This window comes from Lissotriton vulgaris, chromosome 3_1 (assembly GCF_964263255.1).
Source record: "Lissotriton vulgaris chromosome 3_1, aLisVul1.2, whole genome shotgun sequence".
NCBI lineage: Eukaryota > Metazoa > Chordata > Amphibia > Caudata > Salamandridae > Lissotriton > Lissotriton vulgaris.
Window position 1 is genome coordinate 148,689,814 of NC_141689.1, and position 16,943 is coordinate 148,706,756.

General features: G+C 45.7%; 1 protein-coding gene across 1 annotated transcript in view; it reads right to left on the reverse strand.

The window, feature by feature from the left end:
* LOC147726124 (receptor-type tyrosine-protein phosphatase mu-like) overlaps nt 1-16,943 on the reverse strand; it is a 1,369,719-nt gene that overhangs the window by 632,491 nt on the left and 720,285 nt on the right. The window contains exon 11 of the mRNA XM_086960227.1: nt 4,622-4,798. Within this exon, the coding sequence (XP_086816353.1) occupies nt 4,622-4,798 (177 nt within the window). The remainder of the gene's footprint in view (nt 1-4,621; nt 4,799-16,943) is intronic.

A 16,943-nucleotide genomic window follows, 5' to 3' on the forward strand; every position in this document is an offset into this window, starting at 1 on the left:
TGATGGTTTCGTTGGATTGGACTCCCGATGCACTTGAGGATGGGGAGGCGGGGTGGATTCTGTGGTTACTCCAGATTAGTTCATGGCGTGCTGTGGGAGTGGAGGATGGCGGAGGAGGGCCGATGGGGAGTTGGTTGGAATGTGCTCGCTGGACATGTGGCCCCTCTGAGTGTCCTTGCTGTGGAGCACTAGCGCGGGCTGCCCCGTGGCAGCTCCGGATGGGAGGGGCGGAGAGGTCCCTTGTCGGTATGAAAGTAGCGAGGGTAGGGTCACTACTTTGTAATGCCACTTAGAATTGGAACGTGGAATGTGAAAGGCTTGAATTCCCCGCAAAAACGCCAGAAGGTTTGGAGGTATGTGAATGATCACCAGCTAGATGCGGTGGGTCTACAGGAGACTCACTTGGCGCGCAGGGATGAGCTCCGCCTCAAACATAAGCATTTCCCTCTTATTTACAGATCATCTGCTTCCACGAAACACAGGGGGGTGGCCCTTCTCTTCCGTTCGACCCTTCACTTTCAGCCTATGGGTGTGCGCAACGATAAGAATGGCCGTTGGTGATGGTCAAGGGTCTGGTGTATGGTAGACTATGCACCTTTGTGGTGGTGTATGCCCCAAATGCAGGCCAAAATGGTTTTCTCCAGGACCTGCTGCGGAGAGTGGAAGACTTTGTTGAGGGAGTCTGTTTTTGATGGGGGACTTTAATCTGGTATGGCATAGGGAAATGGACAACTCTCATAATCAGAGATCTGATACTGGCCTGTTCTCCACTGAGACACAGCGGCTTATAAGTGATTTGGCATTGGTAGATGGATGGCGCTCCCTGCATCGCCACACTAGGGACTATACCTTCTTCTCCCATGTCCACCACTTCTATTCCCGACTAGACCACATTTTCTTGAGTCAAGCCCTTAGAGGAGATGTCCGCGACTCCAGTATATTCCCGCTCTCTGTTTCTGATCATAGCCTGCTAGTGCTCGGGCTACAATGGTCGGCAAAAGGTGACGGGCAGCGCAAATGGTACTTTCCGGCCTCACTTGTCCGGGATGAACCCTCATGTAAGGAGCTGCGCAAGGCCATCCGGGAATTTTTTACTCTCAACCCTGTGTCTGACACTTCAGTATTTACCACCTGGGACGCCTTTAAAGCGTCAATGAGGGGCACCTGCTTGGCCCTCAATGCTAACCTCAACAAGTTGCGGCGGAAAGAGCGGAAGGAGTTGGAGGGAGAACTTGCAACTCTTGAACAAGCGCATAAGCAGAATCCTTCCAGATTGACCCTTCGCCCATTGACAGCGGTTAGGGGGAAGCTTAGGGCCCACTACAACAAAAGAGCAGAGTTTACCCTGCTTAGACTACGGCACCTCTCCTACTCCCAGGGGAACAAGGTGGGGAGACACCTAGCTCGCCAGCTTCGGGACAAGAGGGAAAAGGACTACATAGGGGGTATACAGGATGCGGCGGGGACTCTGCAACATCGGGACGAGGTCAAAGCTGATCTCTTTGGATGCTTCTATGCCGCGCTTTATGCAGGGGAGGCCTTAGATTCTGAGGATCAACGGAAGTATCTAGGTAGTCTGCCCCTACCTCAGGTATCCAAGGAATTGAATGAATTACTCGCTGCCCCAATCACCAGAGCAGAATTGCTAGATGCCATCAAAGCTCTGAAACCCCATAAGGCACCTGGGCCAGATGGCTATACCGCTCTTTTCTACCAGACGTTCGCGACAGAAGTGAGCGACTTTCTGGTCACTCTTTTTAACGACATGGCAGAGGCCGGGGAAACGTCGGGATCAATGGCCGAGGCCGTGGTTTCGATTATCCCCAAACTGGGGAAGGACCCGTCTAAATGCTCCTCATATCGCCCGATAGCCCTCCTTAATATAGACGCCAAATTGTACTCCTCCATCATTGCAAGTAGGCTCCAAGACTTGCTGCCGGTGCTAGTTCATCCGTACCAATCCGGGTTTATTAAGGGCCGCCAGACTCATAATAATACGAGGAGAGTTATCCATTTGATAGAGAAGGCTAACAGATTCTGAATACCGGCGGTCCTGGTGGGCCTTGACGCGGAAAAAGCCTTTGATCGGGTGGACTGGGGCTTTCTGTTTCACACCTTGGCCGCTTTCGGCTTCTCGGCTAAGTTCCTTTCGATGGTGAGAGCGAACTACAGTAGCCCCCGCTCTAGAGTAGCGGTAAATGGCCACCTATCAGCATTTTTTCCGCACTCCCGGGGCACCAGACAGGGCTGCCCCCTCTCCCCCCTGCTCTTCGCCTTGAGTATTGAACCATTGGCACTAGCGGTGCGGGAACACGAGGAGATACGGGGTCTCCCCTTCACCGGGGAGCAGCACAAAATGACCCTCTTTGCTGATGACATTCTCCTATCTGTTATGGATCCGGCTCACTCTCTCCCACACGTCCAGGTGTTACTGCGCTTTGAGGAGGTGGCCGGCTTCAAGGTAAATTACGATAAATCTTATGTTCTCAATCTTACACTCTCCTCAGCGGAAGTGGATCGAGTGCGGCCACTCACGCCTCTGCCATGGGCCTCCAACTCCATCCTGTACTTGGGGGTCCGGTTGACACCCTCGATAGGGAAATTATACTCCGCGAACTTCCCCCAGTTGCTGGCAAAGACTCGTGCGGATTTGGACCGCTAGAAACCGAAGTACATATCGTGGCTGGGTAGAATTCACGCACTCAAAATGGTCCTCCTGCCCAAGTTTTAATACCTCTTCCAGGTGCTCCCTATACCGTTGGATGTGGACTTCTTCCGGCGCCTCAAGACCCAGATGCTTCGCTTCATCTGGCAGGGTGGACGGGCGCGGTTCTCCTTTGCTACTCTGCGTCGGCCACAGAGGGAGAGGGGAGTGGGCCTCCCCGATATGCAGTTGTACTACAAAGCTGCGCAGTTACGAGTCTTGGTGGAGTGGTCCCAACAATTCTCGGAAAAACACTGGCTGCATATGGACAGAAGTGTAGCGGGGAGATCAATCTGGGACTTGGCGTGGAAACCCAAGAGGGATAGGCCCAGGAACGCATACATCAGTACCCCCACCGGCACTACCCTGAAGGTTTGGGACACAGTGTCTAGTGATGAGCGCTGGACTACGTTCCCATCCCCCTTTACACCAATACACTTTAACCTGGCCTTTCCGCCGGCGTTGCAGGAGGGCCCTTTCGAGGTGTGGAGGGAGGGGGGCTGTAGGGCTCTCACGCACTTGTTTCATGGCTATACTCCGCTTACCTTTGACAACTGTATGCGGGACTATGGAGTGCCACCATCCGAGCGATTCCACCACGTCCAACTGCTTCTTCGGGCCATGTCGCCTGTGGTCAACGACGCGGCCACGAGGCCTCCCTCTACGTTTGAGGCCTTCATCTTACGGACCACTACCATGAAGGGTGTTATCTCTTTTCTTTACAACCTACTGCTTACCTCCGCCGTGTCACCTCGCCCCCAATATATGGGACACTGGGAGGAACTCCTCGGGCGAGATATCTCTGAAGGGGAGTGGTCGTGCCTGTGGCGGGACATAACTGCGCATAATCACTCGGTGGAATTGAGGGAGGCCCATCTTAAGACTCTCATGGCCTGGTATCTGTACCCGGCCAAGTTACATCGCATTTTCCCGTCCTCCACTGACAGATGCTGGAGGGGCTGTGGTTTGCTTGGGGACTTCCGCCATATCTAGTGGGACTGCCCGGTCATCCGCCCATACTGGGAAGAGATCCTATCCCATATCAAAGAGATCCTTGGATACCCAGTAGCTGACTCAATGGCCCATGTACTGCTGGGTCTTTGAGATCCGGATCTCGAACACCAGACCCGAGCGGAAAAATAGATCTTGTGGCTATGTATCGGGGCTGCCAAACTTACTCTAGCAGCGGCCTGGAAAAAAACGGAGGCCCGGGCGATCTCCCTGTGGCACGCGAGGTTATGGAAATTGCTGAGCATGGAACGGGTAGCGGACATCTTCCTGGGCAATTTCAAGAACTTTATATTTCGCTGGGGACCCTTGGTCCGCTTCCTTTCAAGGGGATTGCCATCTGCAGTTTGCCCGTCCACGGTGCGGGCTCTCCATCTATTTCAGGTCTGAATGTGGAATCAGGATGAGTGAATGAGTGTACGTTGTCACCACCACTGGAGGGGGGGTGGAAGGGGTGGGGGGGGTATGTTCTCTGTTGGTTCATTTTTGCGGCACCCTCAATGATGACTGATGTATACAAGAGGCCTGTGTAGCAGGCGGCATGTATGAGTACCGATATTCCTACCTCGCAGAGCGACGCACCCATCGAGGTTTTGGAACTGTGGTTCAGCGTTGTCCAATACTTGAACTATCCTATTGCCTCATTGGACTGCCGTCCGAGCCACATTGTGGTCGCTCTCTAGAACTCATCACCCTTGCTCTCTACCTCTATTTGTGCCCACCTGCGTGGGAAGATGTGCGGGATTGTCGCTTTTTTTCTTTCTTCCTCTGTTTTCTCTAATAAAACAAAATAAAGATTTTATAAATAACCAAATACAATAAAGACATTCGTTCATAGCAGTACCAGTGCTATAATGTCATTGTCAGTGCTTAGAACATACTTTACTCTCAATTGCATTTCACACTTACCGAGGCAGTCGACATCTTCGCTCCAGGCATTCTGGGAGCCTTTTCTAATGCAGTGTATCACAGGGTGGGACGGCTGGTACCCTGCAGCACAGATCACCCACGTCCATTCGGTGCTTCCATAATATAATCGGATGTTTGGAGCCAGCAGGTTTTCCACTGAGGGTAGTTTACATTTTTCTGTAAAAGAAATAAAGTGCATTGTCAAAGTATCTGCTGAATGTCTACATTTGTAACGACTGAAAAAACAGACACAACTTTCACTATTCTCCTCGTGACCGGTGTCTGCCCACTCCTGGTCCTCTGTATCCTGTACTGAAGGAGATAAATCACCACAGTCCACACCCAGGAGCTGTGGACATGCGTGTTTTATAGACACGGCCTCCCTCTTGTTGGCTCGGGCATTACAGACCAAATGACAGACAGGATCACGAGGAACAGCAGATTCTGCACAAGAGCAGAAGGAGTGAAAGAGCTGAACGCAGCAGTGTGAAGGAGAGTTTGTGAGAAGGCAAGAGAGAGAGGATGGAACGGAAGCAGGAGAATTCCAACGGAGACTTTTAAAAAGAGATGAAATAAGGTGCAGAAAGGTGTCTGTGAGCCGTGAATGGAGGAAGAGGACGCACTCCCTGCCGAAGAGATGGAAGGAGAGAGAATGGAAGTGTGGGGGGTGGCAGGGATTTAAGAACAAAGAGAGCGGAGGCGGGGGCTCCCTTTACACCCCTCTACATAGGACAGCCCACCCCAGGCGGTCAGGAGCTGCGCCCTCCTCACACTCCGGCCCCCAGGGGTGTACATGAGTCCCTTTAATGTTCAGATAATATCCGAGGCGTTACATTTCTGTTGTCCTCAATGTTAAGTGTTAAACTAAGCGCTTGGATACTGTGGTGTTTACAATACAATACAGTGTTATGCAACTAAATATGATAGGAAAGAAGGAACCGTCCCTTGGGAGAAGCGACGACGTTTTACCTGCGGGGGCGGGGGGGCCTCCATGTTGGTTCAACACCCGGATAATTTTCATGACAAGCAGGAACCCAGCAGTTTGATGACGTGTAAGTGGGCCAAACCTTTCTCCAAAGGGAGAATGGAGCGGAATAAACTGGTGGTGACAATGCACCGGTGGAGCAGAGTTCATTTAGGAAAAACGCGAAATCTGACTCGTCTGTGGAGCGCACGGGAGATTCTACACCCAAGAACAAAACACGTGTTCGGTCTAGCTCTCCTCACTAGAAGAATAAACATCGTAGGGAGGCACAGGCTTGCATCTCAAAGGAGCCATTTCTCTCCAAATGCATCACTCGCGATGCCTTGGAGGCTTTGGTTTGCACTCTTCAACTTTTCCCACCTGGTGTCATATGCAGGCCCAGGGGTCATTCACCTCACTACTCGGTCATTACCAACTCTCATATGCCCTCCTTCGCACAGCATCTCAACCCTCATCTGCAAGTCTGAAAACATATTGTTTCCAGTAGACTCAAAGTCATCTTCCTCAACCTCTTCACCACTGTTCATTAGCGACCTCAATCTGTTGTGTTATGTCGGTTTGTATAGCGCACTATTCACCCGCATGGGTAGGAGTGCTGGTCAGTGGTGGTCCCCAAGGTGCTTAAGTGACCAGCCAAGTCTTCTGCTTCTTGCAGAACTCAAGAAGTGTGGAGGAGGCTCTGATGTGTTGAGGGAGATCGTTCCATGTCTTGGGTGCATTGTAGGAGAATGAGTGACCTCCAGTTTTGCGTTTGCAGATGTGGGGAGTGTGTGCGAGAGAGAGAGTGAGGTAGAGCGTAGGTTTTCAGTGGGTTGGTGAAAGTATATGCGGATGTTCAGGTATTCAGGACCGGTGTTGTGTATTCCAACCACAGATGTTTTTATAAACATTCAGCTGTCTTACTCAAAGACAGTAGAATGGAAGAATGGGAAACAGAGGGGGAGAGGGGGAGAGGGTATCAGCATTTAAAGATATCATAACCCAGGCTCACATTTGGGAGTGAAGAGAAGTGTGGAGCAGCAGAGGGCAGCAAGGGGACATAAAACTGCTTACGGTAACGAAGCAGGTTGGAACAAAAGTTACAAGGTGCCTACTTCAAAGGGGAATGGTGGAGGAATAACGTGCATGGTCAACATACTACCCCTCCCCCACCCCCCACCACAAACACTGCTGTGAGAAATATTATGGGTTTTGAAACATTCAAAGTGAAACAGTACCTTTGTAGTATGTAGGTGCATGTATGTTATTTTATGTATGATAATACATTCATATCACTCAGCAGAAAAGTAGGGTGCCGTTTAGAAGCTGAAAGCAGACTTTTGGTTGTAAAGGAAGCCCCGTCCCACGTATCATGTTAGACTTAAATAACAAACATTGGTGATGTAGCATACCGCTCTATTTGAATGTTCCACCCAGAGAGCAGATGGGAAGGGGGCTACGCTGGTTATCAGCATAACAGCACCGGTTCATCCAGATATATTATGGTAAAAGCAGTGCATGAATACAGTCACTTTAATTTACTCACAAATTGAAGAGTATTTGCCACATTCTGGGCACAGCAAGTGTTTTTTTCTCTGGAGTTATGTGTTTTTGAATGTGTGCCCTGGTTGGTTTGGGGGTGCTTTAAATGCTACTCAGTGCTTCCCAGGTCAAGTAATACTATGAGTGAACCAGTGCTGTAAAGCCAAGCAATGTGCTCCATCAGGACACAAGGAGTGTGTTGAATTGACTCAAGAGGACTATGTGGTTTGTCGTAGGGAGGCTTGTTGAGGCCTAAGGTAGGGAAATAACCATAAGGCAGCCCGGATATGGAAAGCGCATTTTTACATCTGTACCAGGTGTGCGTTGGCATTGCAAATGTGTTAGAAATGGGGGTCTCTAGTTCACAATGGTTTGCACCTTTGTCCAAGCAGGGACCCTTCCTTCTAGTCAGGATAAGGGGGATTCACTACTGAAATAACCCCTGCTCACCTCCTTGATAGCTTGGCATGAGCAGTCAGGCTTATCTCAGAGGCAGTGTTTAAAGCATTTGCACATAACCAACAGTAATATAGTGAAAACACTACAAAAGGACACCACACCAGTTTTAGAAAAATAACCAATATTTATCTGTGTATACAAGACTAAAACAATAAAACACCAACATACAGTAAGCAAAAATAGGAATTTTGCAAGTATGACTTAAAAATGCAGGTCCTTGTAGTCAGTAGCTCCATCCGGTGCTACAGCGGTTTTGAAAACAACAGAATCCAACAGTTAAGGCCAACCATGTCAGTGCGTATAGGCATTAGTGTCAGCAGACTCGTAAACGGTACCTTTGGTTCCGGCCGACTGCATCGGTGCGGGTCTGTCGTGGCAAACGTCGCAGTTTCGATGTGAAGCGTAGCGGTGCAGCGTGCTGTGCCCTCAAGTAGCGGTGCAGGCAGTGGCTCGGTGACGGTCGTCTAGCGGCGTCGGTGAAACCAGGGCTGCGGTGCGGAGTGACGTGGTGATCATGGTGGTGCTGACAAGTCACGGCGCAAGCGACATTGTCGGTTGATGGGAGCTGGCATTGGTCAGCCCAGACTGTGGTGTGGGACGGATGGTACATCGTGTAACTTACAAGTGGGGCCCCCAAACTACGATGCGGTCACCGGTATCGTGGTCTGCGATGTCGTTGGTGAGACCAGGGCGGCGGAGTGAAGCAAGGCGGTGCAGAGTGCGGTGCCCACAGGTTGAGCTGCAAGAAGCTGCATGGTGGCGGTGGGCGTAGTCATCGGTGAGACCAGGATTGCGGTGTGAAGTGCAGTGGTGCCCTCAGGACATGGAGCCTGCAGCGAAGTTGGTGATGGTGTTGGCTACTTTCCTTCTCTGTTGCAACTGAAACAGCAGTTTCAAAGGCTGTACCCAGAGGTAGGTGAAGGCTTTACTGTCCCTGAGACTTCAAGCCCTTGGAGAAACTCAGCTACAAGTAAAGAAAGTTCTGGCCAGTCCTTTCCATGCCCAAGGCAGAAACAGCATCTGCAGCAGAACCCAGTAAAGCAACAACACCTCAAAGGGGAAGTACTCCTCCTGGCAGTACTTCCAACTCTTCTTCTTGGTAGGTTCCTTGATCCAAGTGAGTTCTAAAGTTCTGGGGTCTGGGCCCCAATATTTATACTACATTTCTCTTTGTTATTTTTGGCAGAGAGTGGGCTTAGTCCAGACCAGCTAGGTCCTCTCTGGACCAGCTTCCCAACAGGAGGTGGAGGCAGCATTATTCACAACAGACAAGGCCCATTTAGGTGCAAGGAAATCTCCCCCACTACTCTAAATGCAGTCCAGGTCTATTCAGCCCAGGCCTGACTCATCCAGGAATGGCAGGACACACCTCGACCCCCCTCCCACCCCCCAGTGGCAGCCTGAAGAGAATGCACACCCCCTGCCCCTGTCACTCCAAAGCCAGACAGTCATTCCACAACCAGCAGAGGCACACAGGATAGCTAAGAAAGAAAATACCTATTTTCTAAAAGTGTTTTTTCAAACACAGAATATATAAATCATCTTTACAAAAAGATGCATTTCGACATTCTGAGTTAAAGCATACTAAACTCCATTTCTCTATCTTGTCACCAGAGGAAGATATACTCACAAGATTTTACCAAGTATTCCCTATTCTATCCTATGGGGCTGTTAGCCTATCAACAGTGAAAAACGAATTACACAGTAGTTCACCATCCGGATATGTCTTACCTTTCACATACATTGCCCCCTTCACAACAGTGTACCTTGGGTCTAACCGAGGGGTGACCCAGATGTAATAAAAGGGAAGGTTATGGCTTGGCAAGTGGGTGCACCTGCCAAGTCGAAATGGCAGTAAAAACTGAGTACAGACAGTGCAGGGCAGGTCTGAGAACCCCTTGAAAGGCTCATTGTGTGGGTGGCACAATCAGTGCTGCAAGCCCACTAGCAGCATTTAATTTACTGGCCCTGGCACACTTCAGTGCATTTTACTAGGGACTTACCAGTAAATCAAATATGCCAATCATGGAAACACCAATCCAAATAAAATTTACAATAGGATCACTTGCACTGTAACACTGAACAACAGTGAGAAAGTGCATAGAGACACTAAACCAGCAGAAACAGAGTAAAAACCAGGAGGCCAGAAAGCAAAAAGTCAGGGAAAACACACCAAAAGATGCTAGGTCTAAGACAATGTTAGTATGGTAAGAGATGGATGACCTGAACCAGAAGTAAAACAAACGAGGATGTGTATGATAAATGGTCTCCATCTCATAGTACCAGACTAGTTGATGAAATCTTTACCCAGCTGAGTGCATGAGCAGCAGGTTGTGAGAAAAGTTCAGTATCAGTAGTAGAGTGCTTAAAATGCAGAACAAATATAGATTGGTTGACAAAGATATTTTATTTATTTACCAGTCTAATTTAGTCAAAACCAGAGCCATGAGGGTATCAGATCTCTTTACATAGGTCTTCAACAGAGGTATGTACCTAATTCCAATAGGACAAATGACAAAAATAACTTCTTAGACTCCGAGGGATAGAAGTGAGGCAGCATTTGTTAGAAGGTTGGTCCTGATCGCAGGTGGGTCGGCGTTTCAAATTTTGGGGGCAGAGCCTGAGAATACTTGTGGAAGAGTTGCATGAAATTGTGTGAATATGAGTTCTGTATTGGTCTTTGCAGAAGATAATGTTGAGTATTCTTTGGCCTTGGGTTCCATTAGGAATAAAGCGGACATGCATATCATATGCCAGTGATGAGGGCTTGAGATAACCAAGGGCATTACTTCTTTGTCTATGTTCATGACTTTGACACAAAGCAACATGGTCCATGTGATGGACCTTGCTGAATGACCTTCTGGATATTAGGTTGCTTTCTAACACCCTGCTTTGTTTTCTTCCAGTTCACTCAGTGACTTATTTCTGCAAATATATAGAATCTAAGGGCACGCATCCATTTTTTTCTTAATAACAAGAGGAGCTCAAAAGTGATGATGTGGTTCAGAAAAAAAACAAATCTAATACTTCCTGGATGATTTATTTGCTAAATATGTTTGGATCAGGTATAGAGCCGCTCGGGTGAAGGGGTTGGTTGTGTCAAGTGGTGGAAGAGGTATAGAGAATGGTATATTCATTTGATGATGAGGGAGTATCTAGTGCATAAGGGGCAGGGGTTGAAGAAGTGATGATTTGAACCCTGTCCTGCCCTAGCAATAAAGGACCGTTGGGTCAACAGTAAAGTATGTCTCTGGACACTTCATCCAGCCCTGAAGTAGAAAGTCAAGAAACAGTTCGGGTGATAAGAGCTGGCCCGCTGGCCTCTCACAGCTCTAGAGCATCCCTGCTAAAGATGTTGGAGGCTGCTGTTTTAGCCATCAATCAAGGTCACATAACAGATGTCCATGACTGGCCCCAGCCAAGGAGGAGCCTGCTTGGAGACAACCATATGCCATCAGTATTGGTTAGGGTGAATGACAGATCACTAGATGTCACAGGAGTTAGTGAGCTAATAAGAGCGATCTGCAGACTGTGTATTCGGGGTAGGAGGCCCCTTCCCCTAAGATGGTACCCGAGACCAATAGACATAGGTATGTATAAATCACAGAAATGTAACTTGCTCGAAAACTATATCTATATTAAATATGACCTTTGATCCCCTCTTGGTATTCAAGTTCAACCTGATTACAAACGGACATGTTAAAAGTGAAGCCTGAGAGAATAAAGAAAAGATGTGGGTAACCAAGAAAATATCCTCTCATCCCCAGACCCTAATTCGTAAGAATAGCTTAAGATGGATAAATTGTTTACCTGTAATCCTGGTTCTCTTCCAGGGGAATCCCTATCAAAGTCATAAGCACTGAATAATCCTTCCCTCATGCAGGGACCGCTTAGCACTTATTAAATATATACATGGAGAAAACATTTACGTCGTATGTGTAAATAAATAAATATATATATATATATATTCCTTCGAGTTTCCAGAGTTCAAACACCGCATACGAAGCAACTCGGAAAAGAGAATAGAGCCACCAAATAAGCGCGTTTCCAGTTTTCAGTGCATTTTATTGTGAATATGCAGCCCACCAGTCGTCATGACGCGTTTCGCCTCAGCCGAGGCTTGATCACATGTCATGCAAGGAAAATAGGAGGTGACATATATAGTTTGGGTGGTCATGTGACCAGTGCAAATTCATACATTTTTAAAGTCACAGTAGCAATATAGGAAGAAATACTGGGCATAGTGCCCTACTTTAAAACATTCAAAAGGATCCCTGCTTCCCACACTAAATTACAGTGCGAAAAACATATTGATGTGCAAAATACGCAAACAGATGAATATAATACAGTCTATGTTTAGAAAAAGTCATTTTCTTAAAGACATAAATATATATATATATACACGTCATAAATATGAAGTTAATATATATACACAGCATAAATATTATTGATTTCCTTAAAAAAGTAGAAAAAGGAAAACTGTTATAAAAACCATTTCATTTTAGAACAATAACATTTTGTTGTCTAAAAACCAGTATGGAATTCATTATTTCGTTGGTATTGCACATTAGTCAGGGAAAGAATTGAAATGTATACATTATACTGTGATTCACCATCTTGCCCAAAGTGGGCGAAAAATGTCTATCAATCATCCATAGCATGAAGTATGAATATTGCACAATATATGGAAACTCCTATAGGGTTGTATTTAAATAGTGTTAAAAGTGATAGTGTCATAAAGCAATAAAATCATAATAGACAAAATTTTTTGATTTCAGGTTTTCGAATCAGTATTTAAAGATATGCATATATACATCACAACTAGTAGTGGACCCTTAATGTTATCTCACAAACACGTGTAGAGATCCTCACTACTGTTGAGCCCTCCTGGCTGTTAGCTATTAAGCTCTAATATATAGCGTGTTTCCAAGAGGCGCAACTTGCCATCTCTGTCCCCTCCTCGTTTGAGGGGCAGGACTGAATCTATCAGATAATACTGTAGTAGGTCTGGATTGCTGTTATGTGAGCCTTCAAAATGTCTAGCAACAGGATAGGATTGGTCCTTCCCCGTGATGGCTCTTAGATGTTGTAGGATGCGTTTGTGTGCCGGCAGCCGAGTGCTGCCGACATACTGTAGACCACATGGACATAGCAAAATGTAGACTACGAATTCAGTTTTACATCCTAACTTCTGTTTTATGGCTGTTGGCTTATCCTGAAAAGGACTTTGGTAGTGGGTTTTGTTTATTGCATGTTTACAGGCTTTGCAAGTTTGACATTTTTTAAAGCCTGTAATTTTCTCCCACCACTTTTTTGGGACCTCAAGAGTGTTACTGACCAGGGCACTGCCTAGTGAAGGTGACTTTCTAAGGGTAATTTCAGGTCTCCCTTGTACCAACCCGCCTATAACAGGATCCCCCTGTACTAGGTTCCAGTTTTTTGTAAATATTTTGCGGATTTCGGCGTGCTGTTGACTATAGGTGATGATAGCCCTGCATTGTGTTTCTCCTTTCTCTGTGGTAGAAACTGGTTGATGCTCTAGTGTTTGCTGTCTCGTGAATTTAGCAGTCTTTTTAATCGCTTCATCAACAATTTTGTTGCCATATCCCCTCTCTAGGAATCGTTTCTTGCTAAGGTTCTGTGCAAGGGTGCACTCTCTTTCTGTGCTACAGATTCTCTTGAGGCGTAGCATTTCCCCGTAGGGGATGCTACGAATGAGGTGACAGGGGTGGTTACTGGAAGCGTGCAGCACGGTATTGCCTGCTGTTGATTTTCTGTGCAATTTAGTCTGAATAAGTCCGTGCTCAACATATACCTCAACATCAAGAAAGTTCACAGATACATCACTGATGGTTAAGGTAAATTGTAAATTCAATTCATTCACATTTAAATTATCAATAAAGGCCCTTGCACTATCCTGAGAGCCCCTCCATATCAGGAAGAGATCGTCAATGTATCTCAGATAGAGTACAATGTGTTGCTCGGCAGCACTTCTGTGCTGCCCCATGAGAACCTGCTCCTCCCACAGCCCCATGTGTAGACATGCGAAGCTGGGGGAGAAGCAGGATCCCATGGCAACACCCCTTAGTTGCTGGTAAATCTGGCCATCAAATGTGAAGAAATTCTGCCCTAGGCAGGTGAGCAGCATTCCCATGAGCATTCTAGTGTGATTTGCATGTTGTGGAGAGCGCTTATCAAGATAAAATTGTGCCGCCTTTAACCCATCAGAATGCCTAATCGAAGTATACAGGGAGCAAATGTCTAATGTCATCAACAGGTACTCACTTTTCCATTCCAATTGGGACAATTTACAGATAAAATCAGTTGTGTCCCTGATATATGAATCCAAACTCTTCACCCAGTCCTGCAAAAAGAAATCTATGTACTGTGATACATTTTCTGTTGCACTGCCAATCGCAGATATGATGGGTCTCCCAGGGGGGTTAAGTGGGTCCTTGTGGACTTTTGGTAGCAGGTAAAATGTCGGGATTATTGGAAAGTCTGTTTTAAGGAATTTAAATTCATCCATAGTTAAAAGTCCACTGCTACGCCAGGCCATAAGTTTTTCATTCAAATCTTTCCAGGCCAGTTTAATTGTCACAATGTTAGATCTGCGATAGCAGGCTTTGTCTCCCAATTGTTTTTCTGCTTCAGCAATGTATTGTTCAGATGTGGGTAACCAAGAAAATATCCTCTCATCCCCAGACCCTAATTCGTAAGAATAGCTTAAGATGGATAAATTGTTTACCTGTAATCCTGGTTCTCTTCCAGGGGAATCCCTATCAAAGTCATAAGCACTGAATAATCCTTCCCTCATGCAGGGACCGCTTAGCACTTATTAAATATATACATGGAGAAAACATTTACGTCGTATGTGTAAATAAATAAATATATATATATATATATATATATATATATATATATATATATATATGCTCCAAATGCCCAAGCATTCACTGCTTCCACCGTATCGAGAGTTGCGTCGTCACCAAGAGACTCCTTGAACTGAGTCTCGCTTACACCTCCATTAAACGACCACGCCGTGTGAGATTTTCAAAGGATTTCTTTATTTAGCCGCTGCCATACGCGTTTCGACTACACAGTAGCCTTGATCACTGGTTACGGTTTTCAAAAGCGCGCGGCCACTATTTAAAGAAAAAACATTCATACAACGTCATCGGGACTACCTGTCAATCGACAGGAAAGACAGACTTTCAATTTGCTTTGTTCGTGAATGTCGTATTACACATTTGCCTCAACTTAAATAAATACATTTAAAAGAATGCATCGTGTGTATCAATTCATTATTTTGAGCATAATTATATGTTTGTTAAATTACATGGTGCATGTGATACTAAAATCCAACTCAATGTCAACAAAACTTTATCGACACTGACAAGCGACTCTGAAAATGCACTATGAGCATTGACATGCTGTGCTCGCTTCCTGCACATATCAAATATCAAATAATCCCGCCCAAGTGGGCCTGCCGAATCATGTTGAAGTGGTTGTCCCATCATAGAATAAACCATAATGTTCCAAACAATTGGGATATTATACTCCCCATTAGCAATCAACCTTATCGGCATATTTAAAAAGAAGCTTTTTCATTATTGCGCAGTGAGTTGTTACATGCACATACACCAATTGCACCTTATAAGTGACTCTAATAGTGCTCAAGTGAGCAAACATATAGATTATACATTTATAAACAAACTGGCACTACGATCATTTTCAAACAGTTGTTGACTGCCAAGTGTAATTCACATTATAAGAAGTACTGTCCACAAGATTATGCCTGATCAAAATAAATATCAACAATATTTACAGCAGGTGCTACTTGTCGTTACCGACTGACTGAAATCATAAGTGTCTGTGCAAATCTTCTTCAATATTCAGACCGTTAGGTTGCTTAGTATTTAGCTTGATTATATATCGTGACTCAAGCCTCCTCAATTTGTTGAATCTATTGCCCCCTCTTTGACTAGCTGGAATAGAGTAAATTACACAATATGTCAGTCCTTTTGTGTCCTTATTGTGCATTATTTCAAAGTGCCTGGCTACAGGATAATCCCTGTCCGCATTTTTTATCGCTTGCAGGTGTTGTAGTATCCTTTTGTAGGCTTCGTTGATTGTGCTGCCCACGTATCGAAGCCCGCAAGGGCACTCGAGGACGTCAATAGCATAATCAGTCTTGCATGTATATTTGTTCTTTATCTTTTCCATTCTATTGGAAAGGCCCAATCTGTACTTACTACAGTTTACGCCATGATTACTGGCCTTGCACTTTGTGCACTTAACGAATCCATTTTTGTCAAGCCAAGTCTTTTTGGGTTGGGGTTTCTTCAAGGTGTTACTTACTAAACAGTCTTTGAAGGATTTCGCTTTCCTAAAGTGATTTGAGGTCTCTTGGGGACTTCTTTCCCTAGCACGGGGTCATTCTTAATGATGTGCCAATGCTTGTTGAGTATTCTTCCCACCTCAACATGTTGGTTACAGAAACCTGTTATGAATCTGCATTGGTTTCCATCATCAATTTCCTTTTTATCACTGAAGAGGATTTGCTCTCTCTTCAGTTTGGAGGCTTTATTTACTCCCTCTGCTATCCAGGTGTCAGGATAGCCCCGTTCTTTGAATCTAGTACTGAGTATCCCTAGTTTTTTTTCAGTTTCCCTGGGAGTACTACAGTTTCGCATGACTCTTAGGCTTGGCCCATAGGGTATACTGCTCTTGAGGGCCTTAGGGTGAAAACTTTTTGCATGCAACAAAGTGTTGCCACTGGTAGGTTTTCTGTAAAGTTTGGTTTGTATTTTACCATTATCAACATACACTGTTAGATCTAAGAAGTTGACACTATCTTTGCTAATGGTGCTGGTAGAGGATAGATTGATATCATTCTTCTGGAGATTTGATATGAATTTGTTAGCCTCAAATTCAGTACCTTTCCAGACCAAAAATAGATCATCGATAAAACGACTCCATTGATATATATATATATTCATTTCAAGGCACAAACGCAGCTATTGGTTGCAGATGCACTCTCTGGACGCTGAGATAGTTACATCAATAAAGTTTTAATACATTTGAATTAAAATGTTATTGCTGCAACTTTCTCCGCATCCTGAGAGTGCATTGTTGTATATTTATACTTACTTCAGTATGGCTACTTGGTGTCGGTAGTCCTTTCTTATTGTTTCTATCTTACCAATCTCCCATAGTACCTAAGAGTGTTCTATCTAGTATATGAAGATTCCAGTCTTGGCAGTTGTTGGTCTGGTCAGCTGTGAGGTTTACTGCTCTGCTGTGTTATCTTATACTATCTTAATAAATCTATCTTAATAACCTGAAGACGTGTCC